Genomic DNA, 19,474 nt, shown 5'->3' with positions numbered 1-19,474 from the left:
TTATAGCTCATAAGTGGCAGGACTGGGAGTGACTCTGGGAAGGTGGAAGAAACATCCAGTGGTCTGTGTTAGAGGCATATTTTTATGACAGCAAATATGTTCTAGGGGGTGCTAGGTCAGTACTGAGCCTAATACGCTGGGCTTCAACACATGTTTGTCGAATTTGTATTTTTATAGGTATTTTGTTTTTCTAATCTTTTCTATCAGTCCTGTTTATTCACATTCTTTTATGTCTCCCCCACTGAAGCCTGAGAATTGATCCATGAACAAGATGACGGATGGGTCTTCATCTTCTTTCTTTCCTGATTTTGGGCTGCTCTTGTATTTGGAGGAGCTAAACAAAGAGGAATTGAATAAATTCAAGTTACTTCTGAAGAATGAGACCATGGAATCTGGGTGCTGCCAGATACCCTGGGCTGAGGTGAAGAAGGCCAAGCGAGAAGACCTGGCTAATTTGATAAACAAATATTATCCGGGGGAACAAGCCTGGGATGTGGCTCTCAAAGTCTTTGGCAAAATGAACCTGAAGGATTTGTGTGAGAGAGCAAAAGCAGAGATCAACTGTGAGTGATGCCGGGACCTATCCGGGGCTGGGAGAAGGCTATGCTTCCTGAGGCCCATTGGGATGATTCTACAAAAAGGACTTGGGGATTAAACCATTATTAGATCATTTGAGAAACACTGAAGGTGCAGGAGGGTTTTGAGTATTGTTACTCAGCCTGGATCCTTAATTGGGGGTAATTCATCTGTCTTGTACCAATTAGGATGATTAAAGGAATTGAGTGATAAGAGTGATCCCATCTGGTGTTCCTGTGCCTGACTGCACATACTCCTAGGTTGCACTAAATTTTAAGTAATTTCAAATATGATTTAAGATCTTTGCTAACACATGAGGAATGGACAAAATTTTGTTAAGGGGCATAAGCCAAGCCGATATTTCTAGCCATTTCTAAGTGTGAAATATTATAGACATCAAAATTTCCTTACTCATACTTTATAAGGATGGACAGGTACAAAATATGTATTCATTATTTTCTAGGAACCTCACTGTATCCTGTGAGGTCAGTGTAGACCAGGAATCAGGCTTAGACTTGACCACTCGCCCTAATTACAGGATAGAGGGCCTCACAAGAGGTCCTGCTGCAGTGCTGCTGACACATCATGTCCCCCAGCTAAGCTGGTGGAGTCTGAGGCTCTGTTGGCTCTACTTTTCTTAAGCCCAGATGTCCTAGAATTGGACCACTGAAGACCATTCTGGCCCCTGTTGTGACTATCACTAACGTTCTCCTTGTTTTTGGTGAATCTCACAATCTTGTTGGAACCTGTTGCAGGGACAGTCCATTCCCTGGGACCAGAGGATGCCAGGACACAAGAGGAACAGGGTGAGCAGATGTTTGGGTTTTTGTTTTGTCGTAAGATTTGGGAGGAGGTTGAGTGTTTGAAATGTGATGGGAATTTATGCCCCAGGAGACAGCTCAGCTCCTGTTAACTTCTAATATACTACCTGTTGATGATTATTCAAAAAGAGTGAATAAAAGTGGCTTCCTGGCCAAGTCAGAATCCAGGCTGTTTTAATTCAGGGCCTCAGTGAGAGTAGGATTTGGAAATGCTCAGTCAGAAGTTCATAGTCTGATGAAGAAGGGTATATTCACATTTTATTTTATAGGTTGGAAAGGCCCTGAGTTTGGCAGGGACTATTTGACTTGTCACATCTACTCCTTTTCCTTAGAAATGATGCTATAATGGAGTTCCATGAGTGGTGACCAACTAGTGCATGGATCATATAGTTTCTAGAACCAGGTCTTCTTAGTCTTAGTTCAATACCATTTCCACCCCCGCCCCTGCTTTTATTTTAAATTCTATGTAGTTGAATTCTAGTTTGTATAAATGGAATCACAGTAGTAAGAAACTGGATCAGGTAAGAAATCATTCTTAACCCAGCTATGCTGCTTTATGATGGGCTACATTATTTTTTTAAATGTTTATTTGAGAGAGAACAAGCAGGGTGTATAGAGAGAGACCGAGAGAGAATCACAAGCAGGCTCCATGCTGTCCATGCAGAGCCCAATTTGGGGCTCAAACCCATGAACCATGAGATCATGACCTGAGCTGAAACTAAGAGTTGGTTAACAACTGAGCCACCTGGGCATCCCTGTGCCACATTATTTTACTCAAGAAGTAATTGATACCTGCTTTATTTCAAGCATTAATAAATAAAAATTGCTTAATGTGTTAAGTGATCTTGAAGATAATTTTCTGCTTTGGCCTTAATTTCTGATTCAGTATAAGGAAGTTTATTCTTGTGGTATTTATTACAGGTCATAAATTTAGGAAATTAGGATTCCATCTCATAGAAATTAACTATTAAAACATTTGGAAGACAGATAAAAGTATAATGAACAAAGTAAAGGTCATCCTCCTAGGGGCACCTGGGTGGCTCAGTCAGTTCAGTGTCTGACTTTGTGTCAGGTCACTGCTATCAGCACAGAGCCCTCTTTCGATCCTCTGTCCCCCCTCTCTCTCTGCCCCTCCTCTGCTCACACTTTGCTTTTTAATTTTTAATGTTTATTTATTTTTGAGAGACCATCATCCTCATAATCCCAATTTTCTTTTAAGTGTTACACTCAACTAAATATTACACCATAAAAAGAAAGAGTATCTGCTTTTAATACCTACCTTCTGGAAGAGATCTAAGCATAATCTAGTGGGACATGACTTGTGTTAGATGTTTGTACTGAATGCCCTGGTAGAATAAAGAAAATAATTATTTACTATAAAATTAATTGTAGCTTGTGAGATGTGCTGTGATTGAAAATATAGCATTAAAATTTTTTTTAATTTTTTATGTATTTTTGAGAGACAGACAGCGTGAGCAGGGGAGGGTCAGAGAGAGAGGGAGACACAGAATCTAAAGCAGGTTCTAGGCTCTGAACTAGCTGTCAGCACAGAGCTTGATGCGGGGCCCAAACCCACGAACCGTAAGATCATGACCTGAGCTGAAGCCAGACCCTTAACTGACTGAGCCACCCAGGCGCCCCAAATATAGCATGTTTTGAGAAATATGAAAGAGAACTATTCTAGCATTGGGGTGCAGAGAAAGCTGCTCTGAGTAGTGACATTTAAGATCTAAAGAAGGAATTGGATTTAACTATGTAAGGGTGAAACTATATTTTCACTTAGCTTGGACACTTAGGAATATAGGTTTCATTCAAGTATAGTTAACACACAGTATTTTAGTAGTTTCAGGCATACAATATAGTAATTCAGCAATTCTACACGTTCCTCAAGTGCTCATCATGTTAAGTGTACTCTTATCCCCACCACTTACTTCACCCATCCCTTCACCCACCGCCCCTTTTGTAACCATCAGTTTGTTCTCTGTAGTTGAGATTCTCATTTTTGGTTTGTCTTTTTTTCTTTTTTCTTTGTCCATTTATTTTGTTTCTTAAACTTCACCCATGAGTGAAATCATGTGATATTTGTCTTTCTCTGACTTATTTTGCTTAGCAATATACTCTCTAGCTCTGTCCATATTGTTGCAAATGGCAAGATTTCATTCTTTCTTATGGCTAAGTAATATTCCATTGTATATATATATATACACCACTTTTTATTTATTCATTCACCTATCAGTAAGCACTTAGGCTGCTTCTGTTTCTTAGCTCTTTTAAGTAATGCTGCAATAACATTTTTGAATTAGTGTTTTCATATTCTTTGGGTAAATATCCAGTAGTGGAATTACTGGATTGTATGGTAGTTCTATTTTTAATTTTTTGAGGAACCTCCATTCTGTTTTCCATAATGGCTGCACCAGTTTGCATCCCACCAGCAGTGTATAAGGGTTCTTTTTTTTTCCACATCCTCTCCAACACTTGTTGATTTTAGCCATTCTGACAGGTGTGAGGTGATCTCTCATTATGGTTTTGATTTGTATTTCCCTGATGAGTGATGTTGAGCATCTTTCATTGTGTCTGTTGGCCATATGGATGTTTTTCTTTAGAGAAATGTCTATTCATGTCTTCTGCCTACTTTTAATTAGATTATTTGGGTTTTTTTGGTGTTGAGTTGTAGAAGTTCTTTTTTTAAAAATAAAATTTATTGGGGCACCTGGGTAGCTTAGTCGGTTAAGCATCCAACTCTTGATCTTGACTCAGGTCATAATCTCACTGTTTGTGAGATCAAGCATCAACTCAGGCTCTGCACTGATGGTGTGGAGCCTGCTTGGGATTCTGTCTCTCCTTCTCTCTGTCCCTCCCCTGCTTGTGCACTTGCTCACTCGCTCACTCTCTCTCTCTCTCTCTCTAGCTCGCTCGCTCGCTCACTCTCTCTCTGTCTCTCTCTCTCTCTAGCTCGCTTGCTCGCTCTCTCTCTGTCTCTCAAAACAAATAAAAACTTAAAAAAATTTAAAAAGATATTTAAGGAATCTCTGCACCCAATATGGGGCTTGAACTTACAACCCCAAGACCAAGAGTTGTGTGTTCTACTGACTGAGCCCAGGCACCCTAAGTTGTAGAAGTTCTTATTATATTTTAGTACTAACCCTTTATCGGATATATTTGCAAATATCTTCTCCCATTCAGTAGGTTGTCTTTTAGTTTTGTTTATTGTTTCTTTTGCTCTGCAGAAGATTTTTATTTTGATGAAGTCCCAATAGTTTGCTTTAAAAAAATTTTTTTTACATGTTCATTTATTTTTAAGAGAGAGAGAGAGAGAGAGAGAGAGAAATAGAGCATGAGCAGGGGAGGGGCAGAGACAGAAGGAGATACAGAATCCGAAGCAGGCTCCAGGCTCTGTGCTGACAGCCCAGACAGTTTGACATGGGGCTCAAACTCACAGACTGCAAGATCATGACCTGAGCTTAAGTTGACGCTTAACTGACTGAGACAACAAGTGCCTCTCAATAGTTTGCTTTTGTTTCCCAGGCCTAGGGAGACCTATCTAGAGAAGGGAATATTTTTCTTTATTTTAAGTTATTCTTCAGCTATGCTTCAATGTCCACTATTCTTCATATTTTACTATAAGGTAGATTATTTTGATCTGTAGATTCAGATATGTCTTCAGGTCTTCCCTGGCTATCATGGTTAATTGTTGACCTGTGTTCTTTTTTCATCTGGATGATGACTCTGTCCTCCACATGTCATCTTTTTTTCTCTGTAGAGGAAAAGTACAAAGAACAGAACATATTTCTTTCTCTTTTTTTTAAGTAGGCTCCATGCCCAACATGGGGTTTGAACTCACAACCCCAGGGTCAAGAGCTGGGTGCTCTACTGACTCAGCCAGCTGAACACCGCAGAGATAACATATTTTTTAAAGCAAATCTAATTTTTACTTTCTACCATAAATTCATTCTTCTGCATGATCAGTTTTGTTTTGTTAGTTTCTTTTGCAGGTTTTAAATCTATGAGAACATGTTTGCTTATTAGTTTTACTTATGTTCTTAACCAGTTGCACTTTGATTTGAGCACATATCATTGCTTTCATTGCTTATTCTTGACTTCAAGTTCAGTGTTCTTAACACTACAATTTATAGAATTTGCTTTGATCATGTGTATCTTTGTTTTTTTTTTTTTTCCTACTCCATTCAAACAAACTTAGGTGATGGAACAGAATACCGAACCCAAATAAAGGAAAAATATTGTATCACATGGGATAAGAAGTGTTTGTTTGGAGAACCTGAAAATTTCCATCCTGGAGTTGCTCAGAAAGATCACGAACTGTTGGAACATCTGTTTGATGTGGATGTGAAAACCGGTGAGCAGCCACAGACAGTGGTGCTCCAGGGGCCTGCTGGAGTCGGAAAAACAACCTTGGTGAGAAAAGCAATGGTAGACTGGGCCCAGGGCAGTCTCTACCAGCAGAGGTTTAGCTATGTCTTTTATCTCAACGCAAGGGAAATCAACCAGTTGAGTGAACGAAATTTTGTTCAAATGATATCAAAGGACTGGCCCAGCACCGAAGGCCCCATTGAAAGGATCATGTCCCAGCCCAGTAGTCTCCTTTTTATCATTGATAGTTTTGATGAGCTGAACTTTGCCTTTGAGGAACCTGAGTCTGTGCTGTGCGAGGACTGGACCCAGATACATCCAGTGTCCTTCCTTCTGAGTAGTCTTCTGAGGAAAGTGATGCTCCCTGAGTCATCCTTATTGGTGACAACAAGACTCACAGCTTGGAAGAAACTGAAGCCTTTGTTGAAGAATCCACATCCTGTTGAGCTGCTGGGTATGTCGAAAGGTGCCAGAGAGGAGTATATTTATCAGTGTTTTGAAGACCGAAAGAGAGCTTTGCAGGTATTCAGTTCACTAAGAAGCAACGAGATGGTTTTTAGCATGTGTAAAGTGCCCCTGGTGTGCTGGCTCCTTTGCACCTGTCTGGAGCAGCAAATGGAGAAGGGTGGTGACATCATGTTAACCTGTAAAACAACAACAACTCTGTTTACCTGCTATGTCTCTAGCTTGTTTTCACCAGTAGGCAGAAATGGTCCTAGTCTACCCACCCAAACCCAACTGATCAGGCTGTGCCACTTGGCTGCCAAAGGAGTGTGGAACATGACATCTGTATTTTACAGGGAAAATCTCAGAAGGCATGGCTTATCTAATTCTGATGTGTCAGTTTTCCTGGACCTGAATATTCTTCAGAAGGACGCAGAATATGAAAATTGCTACATGTTCACCCTCCTGCATGTTCAGGAGTTTCTTGCAGCTCTGTTCTATGTGATGCAAGACAAATGGGGAACCAGGGAGAATTCCTTTCAGTCTTTGGAAGATTTGAAGCTGTTGCTTGAAAGCAAGTGTTCTAAAGACCCCCATCTGACACAGATGAAATGCTTTTTGTTTGGCCTTTTGAATGAAGATCAAGTAAAAGAACTGGAGAAAACTTTTAACTGCAAAATGTCACTAGAGATAAAATGGAAGATCCTTCAGTGGCTGGAGACGCTGAGGAACAGTGAAGATATTCCGGCACAGGTGGAGTTTCTGGAGTTGTTTTACTATCTGTATGAGACTCAAGACGAAGCATATATAAGCCAGGCAATGAGCTATTTCCAAAAGGTTGTCATTAATATTTGTGGGAAAATCCATTTGCTTGTGTCTTCAGTCTGCCTTAAGCACTGCCGATGTTTACAGACCATGAAACTGTCCATAACTGTGGTGTTTGAGAAGATGTTAAACTCAAGCCTTCCAGATGAAATTTGGTAAGCATGGAAAAGCCCCAGCAGGGAGTGGTGGGAGGGGAGGAATTGTTTAGCTGAGGTCCCAGAGCCAGGGTAACCTTCAGGCCTGTCCTACTTTGAGGCAGGGAGGCCAAGCACTGAAACCCCTTCTATACCAGGCATAGCTACTGGTGAGGAAAGGACAAAAATTTGCCTAAAGTGGCTCTCTTGGCCTGAGGACAATGCCAAGAAAGGGGCTTGGCTGTGACCTGTCACCTGTTAACATCCTCAACAACTAGAAATAGTCTTCAGGTCACATCCTAGCACACAGTTGCACCCAGTATGGTACACATGTTTAGCTTTAAAAATAATGCCCTCCAGGAGAACAAGGGGATATGAATTTCTTGCTGAAACTGGTGTACACATGGCATTATCTGAGCTATGTTCCCCTGTAAGCTGCCAACCTAGCTTACCTTCCCTGTAGCCTAGACATAGGTCAGCCTATGCTGTGTAGTTCATCAGAGGTCTCAGCCATTTAACACCTAACCGGAGAGAGTCCGTTGTGGGTAAGAAATAGTAGGACCTGAATGACTATTTTGAAAGAATAAATGAGTCTTTAGAGTTTTATGTCTATTATTTTATCCTCATCCCTTCCTTGAATTGCCTTTTCTGACCCCACCTATGTCTGGGGGAAGAATTCACCTATGTGATTAGCTCCAGATTTAACTAAAATTGAGGGCATAACTATGTGGTATATAGTTATCTAGTGCATGGGGTATTTAACCTCTCATCCAATTCGATGCTGGCCAAAAGCATATCTCAGTTTATTTTTAGGATTACAAAACTGTGATTCAGAGAAGTTTGCCTGGAAAGTAAGCGCGCTATTGTTGATTCAACACACATCAGATAACAGCTAGTGTCTGCTTGATAGGTGCAGTCCTCTAAGTCCCAGCTCATGTAGTCTTTCAACAATCCTAGGCAGTTGCTCTTATTTCCATTTTACTAGTAAAAACCCTGAGGTATCAAAGATACTAACTTGACTGAGGTCCTACATAGGATTGTAAGTCCTTGGTTTTCCAGCTTGACCCACACTGCCTCGTTGCCATTATGTACACTCACAGAGCCACGTCCCTTGTGAGGACATACATTCATTTCTCTTCAGCTGTGGGAGTGGGAATTCTAGGCTCGGATGCCATGACGTTTACTGTCCTTGGGGTGCTGTAAGTAATCTCGTTTAGTCTGTTTTCTCAATTCTGACTTAGTGGTTCTGTTTAAAGATGTGATTGATGGGGCACCTGGGTGGCTCAGTCGGCTAAGCATCCCACTTCAGCACAGGTCATGATCTCACAGCTTGTGGGTTCAAGCCCCGCGCCGGGCTCTGTACTGGCAGCTCGGAGCCTGAAGCCTGCTTCAGATTATGTGTCTCCCTCTCTCTCTCTCTGCCTCCCCTACTCACACACACTCTCTCTCTCTCTCTCAAAAAATAAATAGTAAAAAAAAAAAAAATTTAAGATGTGATTGAACCTAGGGCCTTAGAATGTCTTTTATGCCCAATAGTAAACATTAGGAAGGCATTCTGGCTATTATATTGCTAGTCCTCAGGCTACCTTCCCCTCACCTATGTTCTAGTGTTATCTAATACTAGAATTGACCTTGTTGCTAAAATTGGAATCTGAGAAACTCAGTATTTTAAGAGGCACATTATAGGTGGGTCAGTGTCTTCTACAACAAAACTATGTTGTAAACTCAACAGCATCGCTGTCTTTCTTGTTCACTGTTATATCATATGACATTTCTTTGTTTTTTAAATAAGCTTTTTTGTTTGTTTGTTTTTGGACACAGAGCATGTACATCAGTGGGGGGAAAGGGAGAGAGAGAGAGGCGGGTAATCCCAAGCAGGCTCTTCACTGTAAGTGCAGAGCCTGAATCGGTGCCCAAACTTACAAACCGTGAGATTATGAACTGATCTGAAATCAAGAGTCAGACACTTAACTGGCTAAGTCACCCATGCACCCCTCCCACAGCATTTCTACATAGTAAGCACGGAATGTTTGAATGAATGATATATTGCCTAGTTTTCTCAAATTTAAGACCTCAGGTGATATAGAGACCAGCACTCTGCCATGTTATTCAGTCCAATTTTTAAGTAAGGTTTGGGGAAACCAATATTTTTTGAGTAGTGAAGGAGATCAGGATATGCCACCCCAGAAGATGCTTTTGAGTTGAAAGCATTTGAGTTCCTGAAACCCCTTACCTACCTACAAGCAGAGCCTCTGAAAAGAACTGGACAGTCACACATCTCCTCTCTGGAAGCAATTTCTCTAATTTCTTTTTGGAGACAGAAGTTGGCACCACACCCAAGTGTCCACAACGATCATATCTCTTCTCTTTTCTCTTAAGGGTCCATTTATCTTTCCAACAAGTCCTTTGTTTTTCCACAAGTGCTTTTTCTCCACCTGCCTTTCTCCCACTCCCATTGGCTATATAAATCCAAACTGTTCCTACACCTCTGAATTACTTAACACAGCTTTCCTCCTGAGTGGGTCCACAATGCACGTGTTAATACAATTGTATACTTTTATTAATCTGTCTTTTGTCCATCCAGTTTATAGGGCCCCAGGGAGAACCTAGGAGGCCACAGGGGAAAAAGATACTTTTTCCCCCTCTCCTATAGCAACTATTTGTATAAGGCAATGTGCTAGACTTTTATTTATTTTAATATAAAAGCAGCTACCAGTTGTTAGCATTTACAATGGGAAACATTTACTAAGCATTTTCTATAGATTCTTATTGAATCTTCACAGTAATCCTAAGAAATAGATACTGTTATCTTATTCAAGATGAAGAAACTGAGGCTCATCATCTTGGTTAGGGGTGTTGCCAGAGTCAGTCAGTTTAGTGAAAGGCAGAGTTGGGACTCAGGACTGTTTGGTATAGAGCTTTTGCTTATAATCATAAGGCTGTCCTCTGCTTTATACTTTACTAACCTTTGTTTATAATGTTTGTCAATTGTATGCCTAATAGTTAAATTATACAACATTTACAAATTTACAAAGTGCCCTTGTGTATGCACTAAACTGTTAAATCCTCAGTCTTGTGAAGGGAGATGGAATTTCCATTTCATAGATGAAGAGAGCTCAGAGCTCCTAGAACTGATGTGACTTCCCTAAAGTAACATAGTGAGTAAACTGGAGAACTGGAGCTCCACCTGGGCTTCTTCATCTCCACCTTGTCCCCAGATATCTCCTCATTACTCCTGTTCTTACTCTTTGTACTCTTACTTTTCTTCTTGATGCTGGCTCTTTGGGTATTTGACGACCTCACCGTTGTCCTTCCTAAGTCTCTTCCTCCAAAGTAAAGTCTCTCTAGTGTAGTTTTGTATGTTGAAGTATGTCGAGGGAGTGAGGAGTTACTAGGCAATCAAAGCCTTTGGAGTGCCAAGCGGAGGGTTTTCAGGTTTACTGTGCCCATGCTAGACCTGCTCTGATGCACTCACCATTTCCAGGGTATACTTCCTTTCACCCAACACCATCTTCTGACAGTTGCTCTGAATGAAATAAATACATCGATCTTTTCTTTTTCTCAACTATTTAGGCGAAGGGATGGTGGTTGCATTACCCATTGTTGGCAAGATCTCTGTTCAGTGCTTCATACAAATGAGCACTTGAGAGAATTGAACCTGTGTCATAGCAACCTCAATGAATTAGCCATGAAGACTTTTTATCAAGAATTGCGGCATCCAAACTGTAAACTACAAAGACTATTGTAAGTTTGACAAGAAATTAAATGGAGTTACTCCAACTCTTTTCTTTGTCCCATTTGCTACTTATTAAGGGGATCCAATTGTAAATATTTAAAATCCATGGTGTAAACTACTTTAAGAACACTACCAGTGGAAACCTCTGAGGGTGTGGAAGCATAACTAACTTGTTCTGGGAGGGTAGCAGCTATTGACATGTGTTTTTTGAGGCCCAATAAGGAAATTTGTAGATGGAAGCAGAACACAGCAAAGTAAGGCATTCTAGGTAGCTCAATAGCATTTTTAAAGATAAGTTCTGGAGTATACTATTTTTTCTTTTTAGTTTTTTCTGTTAATAATTTACATTTACGGAAGTACAGATAGTATCTAGTCAAGCTTGATGATTGCATATACCTATGTAACTAATACCCAAAACAAGATAGAAAATAATTCCGTCACCTCTGGAAGTTTCCTTCTACCCCCTTCTATTAGTTTTCTTACCCTATCCAGTCTAAAAGGCAAACAATTTCTAGATTTAGAACTATAGATTAGCTTTGTCTGGTCTTGTAAATAGTTTTGACTGCTTCATATAGTATGCACGTGTTTTGTCTGTATTCCTTTGCTCAACAAAATATTTTAAAAATTTACCCATGTAGTTGCATGTTTTAGTAGCTTGTTTCTTTTCTTTCTGTTTTTTTTTAATATTTCTGTTGGAGAGCGAGAGAGACAGCATGAGCAGGGGAGGGTCAGTGAGAGAGGGAGACAGAGAGTCTGAAGACAGGCTTCAGGCTCTGAGCTAGCTGTCAGTGCAGAGCCCGCTGTGGGGCTCGAACCCACAAACTGTGAGATCATGACCTGAGGTGAAGCTGGACGCTCAACTGACTGAGCCACTCAGGCACCCCAATAGCTTGTTTCTTTTTATTGCTGATGTAAGCATTCCATTGTATGACCTACTGCAGCTCGTTCATTCTCTTTTGAATAGACCCCTGGGTAGACCTCACACGGATTTTGTGTGTGTGTGTGTGTGTGTGTGTGTGTGTGTGTGTGAGTGAGTGATATACATTCTGATCTCCTGGGTTGATATTTAGGAATGGAACTGCTAGTTCACAGATGGATGTTTAACCTGTTAAGAAACTAACAACCAGCTCTTTAGAGTGGTTGTGCCATTGGGTAGTCATACCCGCAATATATGAAAGTTCCTGCTGCTTCTCATCCTGGCTAACATTTGCTACTTGTCTCTATTATATCCTAACTTAATTCTACAGACCTTATCACTTTTTTACGTTTGCTGGTTTACACAGCTCTCTCCCTCTTGTCTACTGACTCTACTAAGAGCTGGAACTGATCCTATTTAGTACTGTATTCAGTACCCATCCACATGCTCAAGGCCTAACTGGTGCTCAGTAATGTGTACTGAATGCTGAACAAATGATTAGCACTGGAGATTGATGCTATTTGGGGGAGACAGGCTTCTCCCTAAGTATTTCCCTTGGAATCTCCATCTTTTTAGTGAGATCTGACCTTCGATTTCAAGTAACCAGATTTGGTCTGGTTTTACATCATAGGCAATTGCATAGATATCATGATTAAGGGGTTCTTGGAAATTTTCATTCACCCCCAGGCATCGCCCCTATATTTCCCTTTCACTGATAATCACCAGTCTAAAGCCCTAACAATAGCTACTGCCTTCTTTTGGGTTAAATGGCCCCCTCTCTTAGAATCCAAGGGTCCCTTGGAGGGTGACACCATAAAGGCAGCTCTTAGTCTTTCCCACCTCAGTGTGGTCTTAACTTCCTCAAGTCCTTTTTCCTTAACACATAAAATCTTATTTTCAGTTTATATTTAGTGAGTGCATTAGGCACACTTACCAGATGATGATGGTTAATGCTGTAAACAGGTACAAGTTTTATTTTCTTGTGCTTGACTGGAAGGAGTGAGGGTGAAGGGTTAGGTGGTGGGCAAAAGGGAGGAGAGGTGATTCTACAAAGGGATGTTTTGAACAGCCAGTGCGCAGCGTAAATATACCAGGCATTAGGGGCTAGCAGAGGCACTTACAGAAGAATCAGATATAGCTAGCAATGACTGAATAGCAAATAATAGCTAGGAAGAAAGGGGGCATACTTCACTTCGTCCCATTTATTATTTAACTTGGGGCTGTCTCTGAACACTTAAAGTCCACAAGATGACAGCATCTTTTGTAGTGATATGTTTTTGCTAATGTTGCACATCAAACTGTTGATATTAATTATGAACTCACCTCAGGTTATTTAAAGGATTAAATGTTGTGGATTAATGCTGTAATGAAGCATTTGGAATAGCCTCCAATATTTTCGGTAGTCATTCCTGGGATTAAGAGTTCAAAAACTCCTCTTCTGCTTTTCCTGATGTTATCACCTTCTTTTCCTTCAAGGTCAAAAAAAGTTGAGTATATCAGTTGTCAGGATGTAATAGACATTTAAGTTGTAACCCAGTTTGTCTAAGCAACATCCTGAAACTCAGATTTATGACCATCCTTGAAATCTGAGAAACCCACAGTAAGATAAGAAACGGCAGGAATCTTTAGATATCTAAGAGTTGGGTTTGACAAGAAAGGGAGTGTTATAACCAGGATAGAAATAATTTTGTAATTTCTCCTGCATATTTTTCTTCTGAAGGATGAGATTTCTTTCTTTCCCTGGTGGTTGTTGGGATATCGCTAGTTCCTTGACTCACAACCAGAATCTGATGCATCTCGACCTGAAAGGGAGTGATATAGGGGACAGTGGAGTAGAGTCCTTATGTGAAGCCTTGAAACACCCGGAGTGTAAACTACAGAATCTGAGGTAAGTGGTGAGGTTTTTTGTTGTTGTTGTTGTTGTTATAATTGAGACTTTTGTCCAGACTCTGACAGCCTGTATTTACTGTTCATATGGCTAGGTAATCTATTTTCATGATATGGAATGGCAGGAATTTGTAGATTCAGGGTGATTTCCTCTTGACAGGACTTTTAACTGCTCCCATCCCCCTAAAGACTCCTCATTGTATGGTTCCATGTCAACATTCCCTAAGTTAAAAAGAAAAAAAAAGACTCAATTAAAAATTTCATATTTAAGTGCAGCCATATGTACATTCATTGTATCTTTGAACACTTACAGAAGAGAAGGCACTAATGGTAACTGGGGCCAGTGTCAGGCAGGCTCACAAGGCTTACTTAAGTTTTGATAGCAAGTCACCTTCCCCTTATAATTGCAACTCAGTGACCAGTAGAGAAAGCTGAGGAGGAAGAGTGCAGCAGCTGTCGGCTGTCAAGGTGCACGTTCATTCTCACACACTGTGGATCCTAGTGGTGGGTCCGATTTTCTCGGAGAGTGAGAGGGTTGGCAGTCTTGCTGGGTCCCCACATTGTGTGACTGGTTTCAAGGGAGCTATTATATTCCAGTGAAAGGTATTTAATTCCATTTTTGACAAAATAAACTGAACAAAAGCAAACCAGAAAATCATTGCAATAAGTTTTATCTTAGACATTTTTATCCCTGGACTCATTTAGGGGTGGGGGAGGAGGAGTGGGTTAAGGTAGAGCCTTGATGCATGAGAGGCCAGGATAGGTCTGTATTTGTCAGAAGCAAATCAGAGTCTATATGTAGAAATCATCACAAGTAAAATGTGGAACAAGACCTTCTTTTTGACCATAGACAGGTGAACTGTATTAACAGTGGGAATTCTTTTTCAAGTCTTATCAGATTTTGTAGGATGAAATTCACTTATAGCATGTCCAGAAAGTTGCTGGATGCTTCTTGAACATGGGTTGAGTTCAGTTGTCAGCAGGCCAGGTTGGCGGGTATTAGTGTTACCATCTGCAAAGTAGTTTTAGGACATGGTGAGGAATTTTCAGTAACCTGTAGCTTCTAGTATGGAACCCAAGTGAGAAATAGGTTATTGGTTCTTCTGTCTACAAGTGACACATGTTAGTAGCAAAAAGTTGTTAAATGGAGGGAAAGATGTTTTCTTACAGTGGGAGTCATGGGTCCAAGACAAAATGCCGTGGCACTTGACAGAGCCACAGGACTTGGGTAAGATCTTTCTCATCAGCTGAGATTTGAACAGTTTGCCACTGATAAGCCTTAATGTAGATGCAGTTACTGGGCTTTCAAATAGGAAGCCATCTGCCTTGTGTAGGATTGGATGCTGTCCCATTGTGGGTAACCCCTGGAAATAATCGATAGACTTACAGACTTCATATTAACACTCTGGTGAAAGTTTCAGTTCTTTGTTTGCTTTAGACCTCATGTCCTAACAGCTGTGGACAGTTGACTGGCCACAGTAGTCTGGTTTGTGCATAGATCATGCTGAGCTTAACATTGCCAAATTGCATTTTGCGGTTTTACTGTCCCCACTGATTCTAGTTGGTGTGAGCAGTGAAAGCATTGATAAATCTTTAGGTCTTTGCCAGGGTGCCTCACAAGAGATCCCCAATTACTGTAGGAACTTCGCCAATTTAAAGTATTTAAGAAGACTTAAAATTGCTGAGAGGCTCCTATCAGCCCTTATACATGAGCATACTGGAAAGGTACATACAATTACTAATTTCATGTGAAGATTTCACTATAATGTGTACGAAAGGTTTTCCTCCAGAAGGGGGAGAAGGATCTACTCTCCTTGTCCTGATAATATTTTCTACATTGCGGACCTTATGATAGGGTAGTTCTTAAAATATGTTGAGCAAATAGGTGGAAAAATGAAAACCTTGGGCAAACCAATAATACCTCATTGTGCCCAGGGTCCTTTCTTATTTGCCTATGCTCTGCAGTTGGGGTTAAAAGCAAGGTGAGGGAGCAGTTGATTCTACCAAACAGCCACGTGAAGAGTATCAAAATAGTATTAATGTAAAACCCTCCCAACATCTTCAAAGATTTTGAATTAGAGAACTAATATGCTGGAAGGATAGCATCTAAACTAGTTGCAAGAACAATCGGAAGAGTTGATCAACTGAGAGGAAGGTGGGGCACCTGGATGGCTTAGTTGGTTAAACGTCAGACTCTTGACTTCAGCTCAGGTCAAGTTTGTGAGTTTGAGCCCCCTATCAGGATTGGGATTCTGTCTCCCTCTCTGTTCCTCCCATGCTTGTTCTCTAGCTCTCTCTCAAATAAAAAAAATAAATAAACTACAAAACAAAAAGATAAGAGGAAGATGCCTGGGAATGACAAATAACCACAGCCTTGACTGTATTATTAAGTAATTTGAAATAGTTTATAAGAAGTAGATAGCATATGAACCAGTGAGAAATTTTTTCTCTTCCAGGAGTTTGGAATCCTTCTAGTTTATTATAATTGTTCATAATCATAAAGAGTTCAAAGGTATAATGTATCCTCATAAATATGAATAGACTTTAGAAAAGTGAGAATATATAGTTTGATATCACAATTTCTGCCACCTGTACAGATGACCCAGAAGGCAGAGACTTGAGTTGAAACCTGAACTACTAGTCTGATTTTTCTCTACTGCAAAAATGTTTTTTAGTTATTAACTTTCATAAACCTTGATATGAATCCACAGCTTCATAATCATACCAAACAAGGTGTTTTTTTTTGTAAGTTTATTTACCTTTGAGAGAGATAGCAGCTCAAGGGCCAGAGAGGTAGGGAGAGAGAAAGAATCATAAGCAGCCTCTGCACACCATCAGCACATGGCTCACATCCTTTTGATGGCTTCCTGTCTTACATTGAGGTCTTTCATCCATTTTGAGGTTATTTTTGTGTGTAGTGTAAGAAAGTGGTTCAGGTTCATTCTTCTGCAACTTGCTGTCCAGTTTTGACAGCACCATTTGCTGAAGAGGTTGTCTTTATCAAAGATTAGATGGCTATACATTTGTAGGTCCATTTATGGATTCTCTATTCTGTTCCATTGATCTATGTGTCTGTTTTTGTGCCAGTACCCATACTGTCTTGATGATTACAGCTCTGTAACAAATATTAAAAATTATAATTTTTTATAATTCAGGGTTTTCCCCTCCAAATGTATGCTTGACTTACCAAATTTAAAGGATTAAAGCGTTTAAAATACCCTTATGTAAGGCATTGCATTTAATGTACCTCTGTCATACATTTGCCAGCATGCACAATAGTATAGGGGCTACACATTTCACATTTTGAACTCTTTCAGAACTTTTCAGACTTTTTGTCATGGCAACGCACACATATACAACAATTATTTAAACTTATATACTTTTTATCAATGTATATGGGTATTTTTTTGTTTTTGATAAAACTTACTGTAAAAAATCTTAAATTTAATCCGTTGCATTACTGGCTGTATGTTACCATTTTCGTGAAATGTATATGAATGATATATTTTAGGACTTCATTTATATCCCTCAATTGCCCTCACAGATGATTGACTTTTTTTATTTATAAGAGAGAGAGAGACAGCTGGGGGGGGGGGAGAGAGAGAGGGAGAGAGGGAGAGAGAATATGAATGAATGAATTCCTAGCAGACTACACTCTGTCGGTGCAGAGTCCCATGTGGGACTGGAACTCAGAATCCATGAGATAATGACCTGAGCCAAAATCAGACACTTAACCAACTGAGCCACCCAGGCATCCCAATGATTGATTTCTTATCTGGGTCTGAGGTTTCCATTTTCATTCTTAGCACTTTGGTACGTTGCTCTGCAGCATTTGGTGTTCTATCTGAGGATCACCTTCCTGCCCACTTTCCTGACTCATATATATTTGTTTTCTTTCATTGGTGTTGTCCAGGTAGTTTTCCTTACTTTGGCATGAAAGTACCTTTTGATCTAATGGCAACCTTTTTTTTTCTCTCCAGGAATTTTTGATTCCCTTCTGAATGTTCCCTCTCTGTAAAGAGCTTTCCTACTCTTCTTACTTTCTGATCTTTTTTTTTTTTTTAATGCTTGGTTATTATTGACAGAGACAGAGCATGAGCATGGGAGGGGCAGAAAGAAGGGGAGACGCAGAATCTGAAGCAGGCTCTAGGCTCTGAGCTGTCAGCACAGAGTCTGACATGGGGCATGAACCCACAAATGGGGAAATCATGACCTGAGCTGAAGTTGGATGCTTAACCAACTGAGCTACCCAGGTGGTCCTTACTTTCTGATCTTCTATCCTAATAAACGTCTGCCTGCTCCTTAAAAAAAAAAAAAAAAAAAAAGAAAAAGAAAAATTTTTTCAGTTGGATTTTTAAAAATGGTTTTAGGGGCGCCTGGGTGGCTCAGTCAATTAAGCATCCGACTTTGGCTCAGGTCATGATCTCATGGTTCGTGGGTTCGAGCCCCACATCGGGCTCTGTGCTGACAGCTAGCTCAGAGCCTGGAGCCTGCTTCAGATTCTGTGTCTCCCTCTCACTCTGACTCTCCCCTGCTCGCACTGTCTGTTTCCAAAAAAAAAAAAAAAAAGGTTTTATTTTTCTTCTTTTTTCCAAGAGCATCTCATAGTCATTGGTTGTAGCTCATTTCCTGTATGGCTCTTATTTTTGGTCACTTTAATCTTTTTTCATCTTTGAGGAGTTTCTCACATTTATTTTCACTCCTTTTGTTCTTTAGTGCTTCAAATATGGATTCCAGTTTTTTCCTGTTTTTAAACTCCTTGCACTCTTTATCTTAAACCCATTTGCTTTCTCAATGTGACCCCCTCTTAGGTCGGGCTTTTGTTCAGAGAATGTGTACCTTATCCATTTAAGATGTAAAGCAAGCCTTTCTAAATGTTTTCTTTTGTTTCCCCATTTTCTGGTTTTCATACATGCACATATTTTCTTTCTGTCAGTTAACAGTTTATCCACAGGCCCCGTAATATTGGAATCTTTTTCTGTCTAGAAGAGCTCTCTCCAAACCCAGTGTATGAAGTTTCCCTTGTTTCTCTAACTGCCTGCTTGGCTGCTGCTATAACACTCTCTCACATCCCCCTGTTCAGGCAGCTGTAGCAAAATGCCCCAGACTGGGTGGCTTAAACAACAGAAATTGATCTCTCACAGTTTTGGAGCCTGGAAGTTCAAGATCAGGTTGCCGGCAGGGTGTGTTTCTGATGAGGCTTTACTCTAAGCTTGTAGATAGCCACCTTCTCGTGTTGCCTTCATGGGCCTCTGTCATGAGTGTGCAGTCTTGGTGCCTCTTCCCTTCTTAAAAGGGCACCGGTCCTTTTGGATTTAGAGTCCATTCTTGTGACTTCATATAACCATAATTACTTCCTTAAAGGCCTTGTCCCCAAATAATAGTCCCACTGTGGGCATGGGCTTCAACATGTGAATTTTGGGGAACACAATTCAGTCCATAACACCTTTTCAGGGCAAGTTGAGGTTTCCAGCCTCAGATCATCCACTGAGGTCCAATTCTGGATGGAGGAGGGAGCTTCTCTTGTTCTTTACCTATATATACCCTTATTTGGACGAAGAGAACCACTTCCTGAGGGACTGAGTTGATAAGTGCTTGATTCAGAGGAGTAACTAGAGCGATTCCCAAATTCCTGGAGTGCTGCTGTCACCTTTCTTGTCTTATGAAGAGCTGATACCAGGCCCAGCCTTCTCCAAGCACCAGCTGTCTCTGAGTAGGAGTCTCTACAATTATGGGCTCTTCATGTACTACTTTCTTTCTTCTATAG

At 40.4% G+C, this 19,474-nt stretch overlaps 1 protein-coding gene across 1 annotated transcript in view; it reads left to right on the top strand.

Moving 5' to 3' along the window:
• Positions 1 to 258: 258 nt before the first annotated feature.
• The window catches only part of NLRP14 (NLR family pyrin domain containing 14), a 35,335-nt gene continuing 16,119 nt past the window's right edge, over positions 259 to 19,474 (top strand). Inside the window, exons 1-5 of the mRNA XM_029915376.1 lie at positions 259 to 563; positions 1,332 to 1,390; positions 5,592 to 7,189; positions 10,748 to 10,912; positions 13,541 to 13,708. Coding sequence (XP_029771236.1) covers positions 263 to 563; positions 1,332 to 1,390; positions 5,592 to 7,189; positions 10,748 to 10,912; positions 13,541 to 13,708 — 2,291 coding nt within the window. The 5' untranslated portion in view covers positions 259 to 262. The remainder of the gene's footprint in view (positions 564 to 1,331; positions 1,391 to 5,591; positions 7,190 to 10,747; positions 10,913 to 13,540; positions 13,709 to 19,474) is intronic.

Source organism: Suricata suricatta, chromosome 11, assembly GCF_006229205.1.
Source record: "Suricata suricatta isolate VVHF042 chromosome 11, meerkat_22Aug2017_6uvM2_HiC, whole genome shotgun sequence".
Taxonomy (NCBI): domain Eukaryota; kingdom Metazoa; phylum Chordata; class Mammalia; order Carnivora; family Herpestidae; genus Suricata; species Suricata suricatta.
Note: the sequence above shows the minus strand (reverse complement) of the source record. Positions and strands in the feature narration are given on the sequence as shown.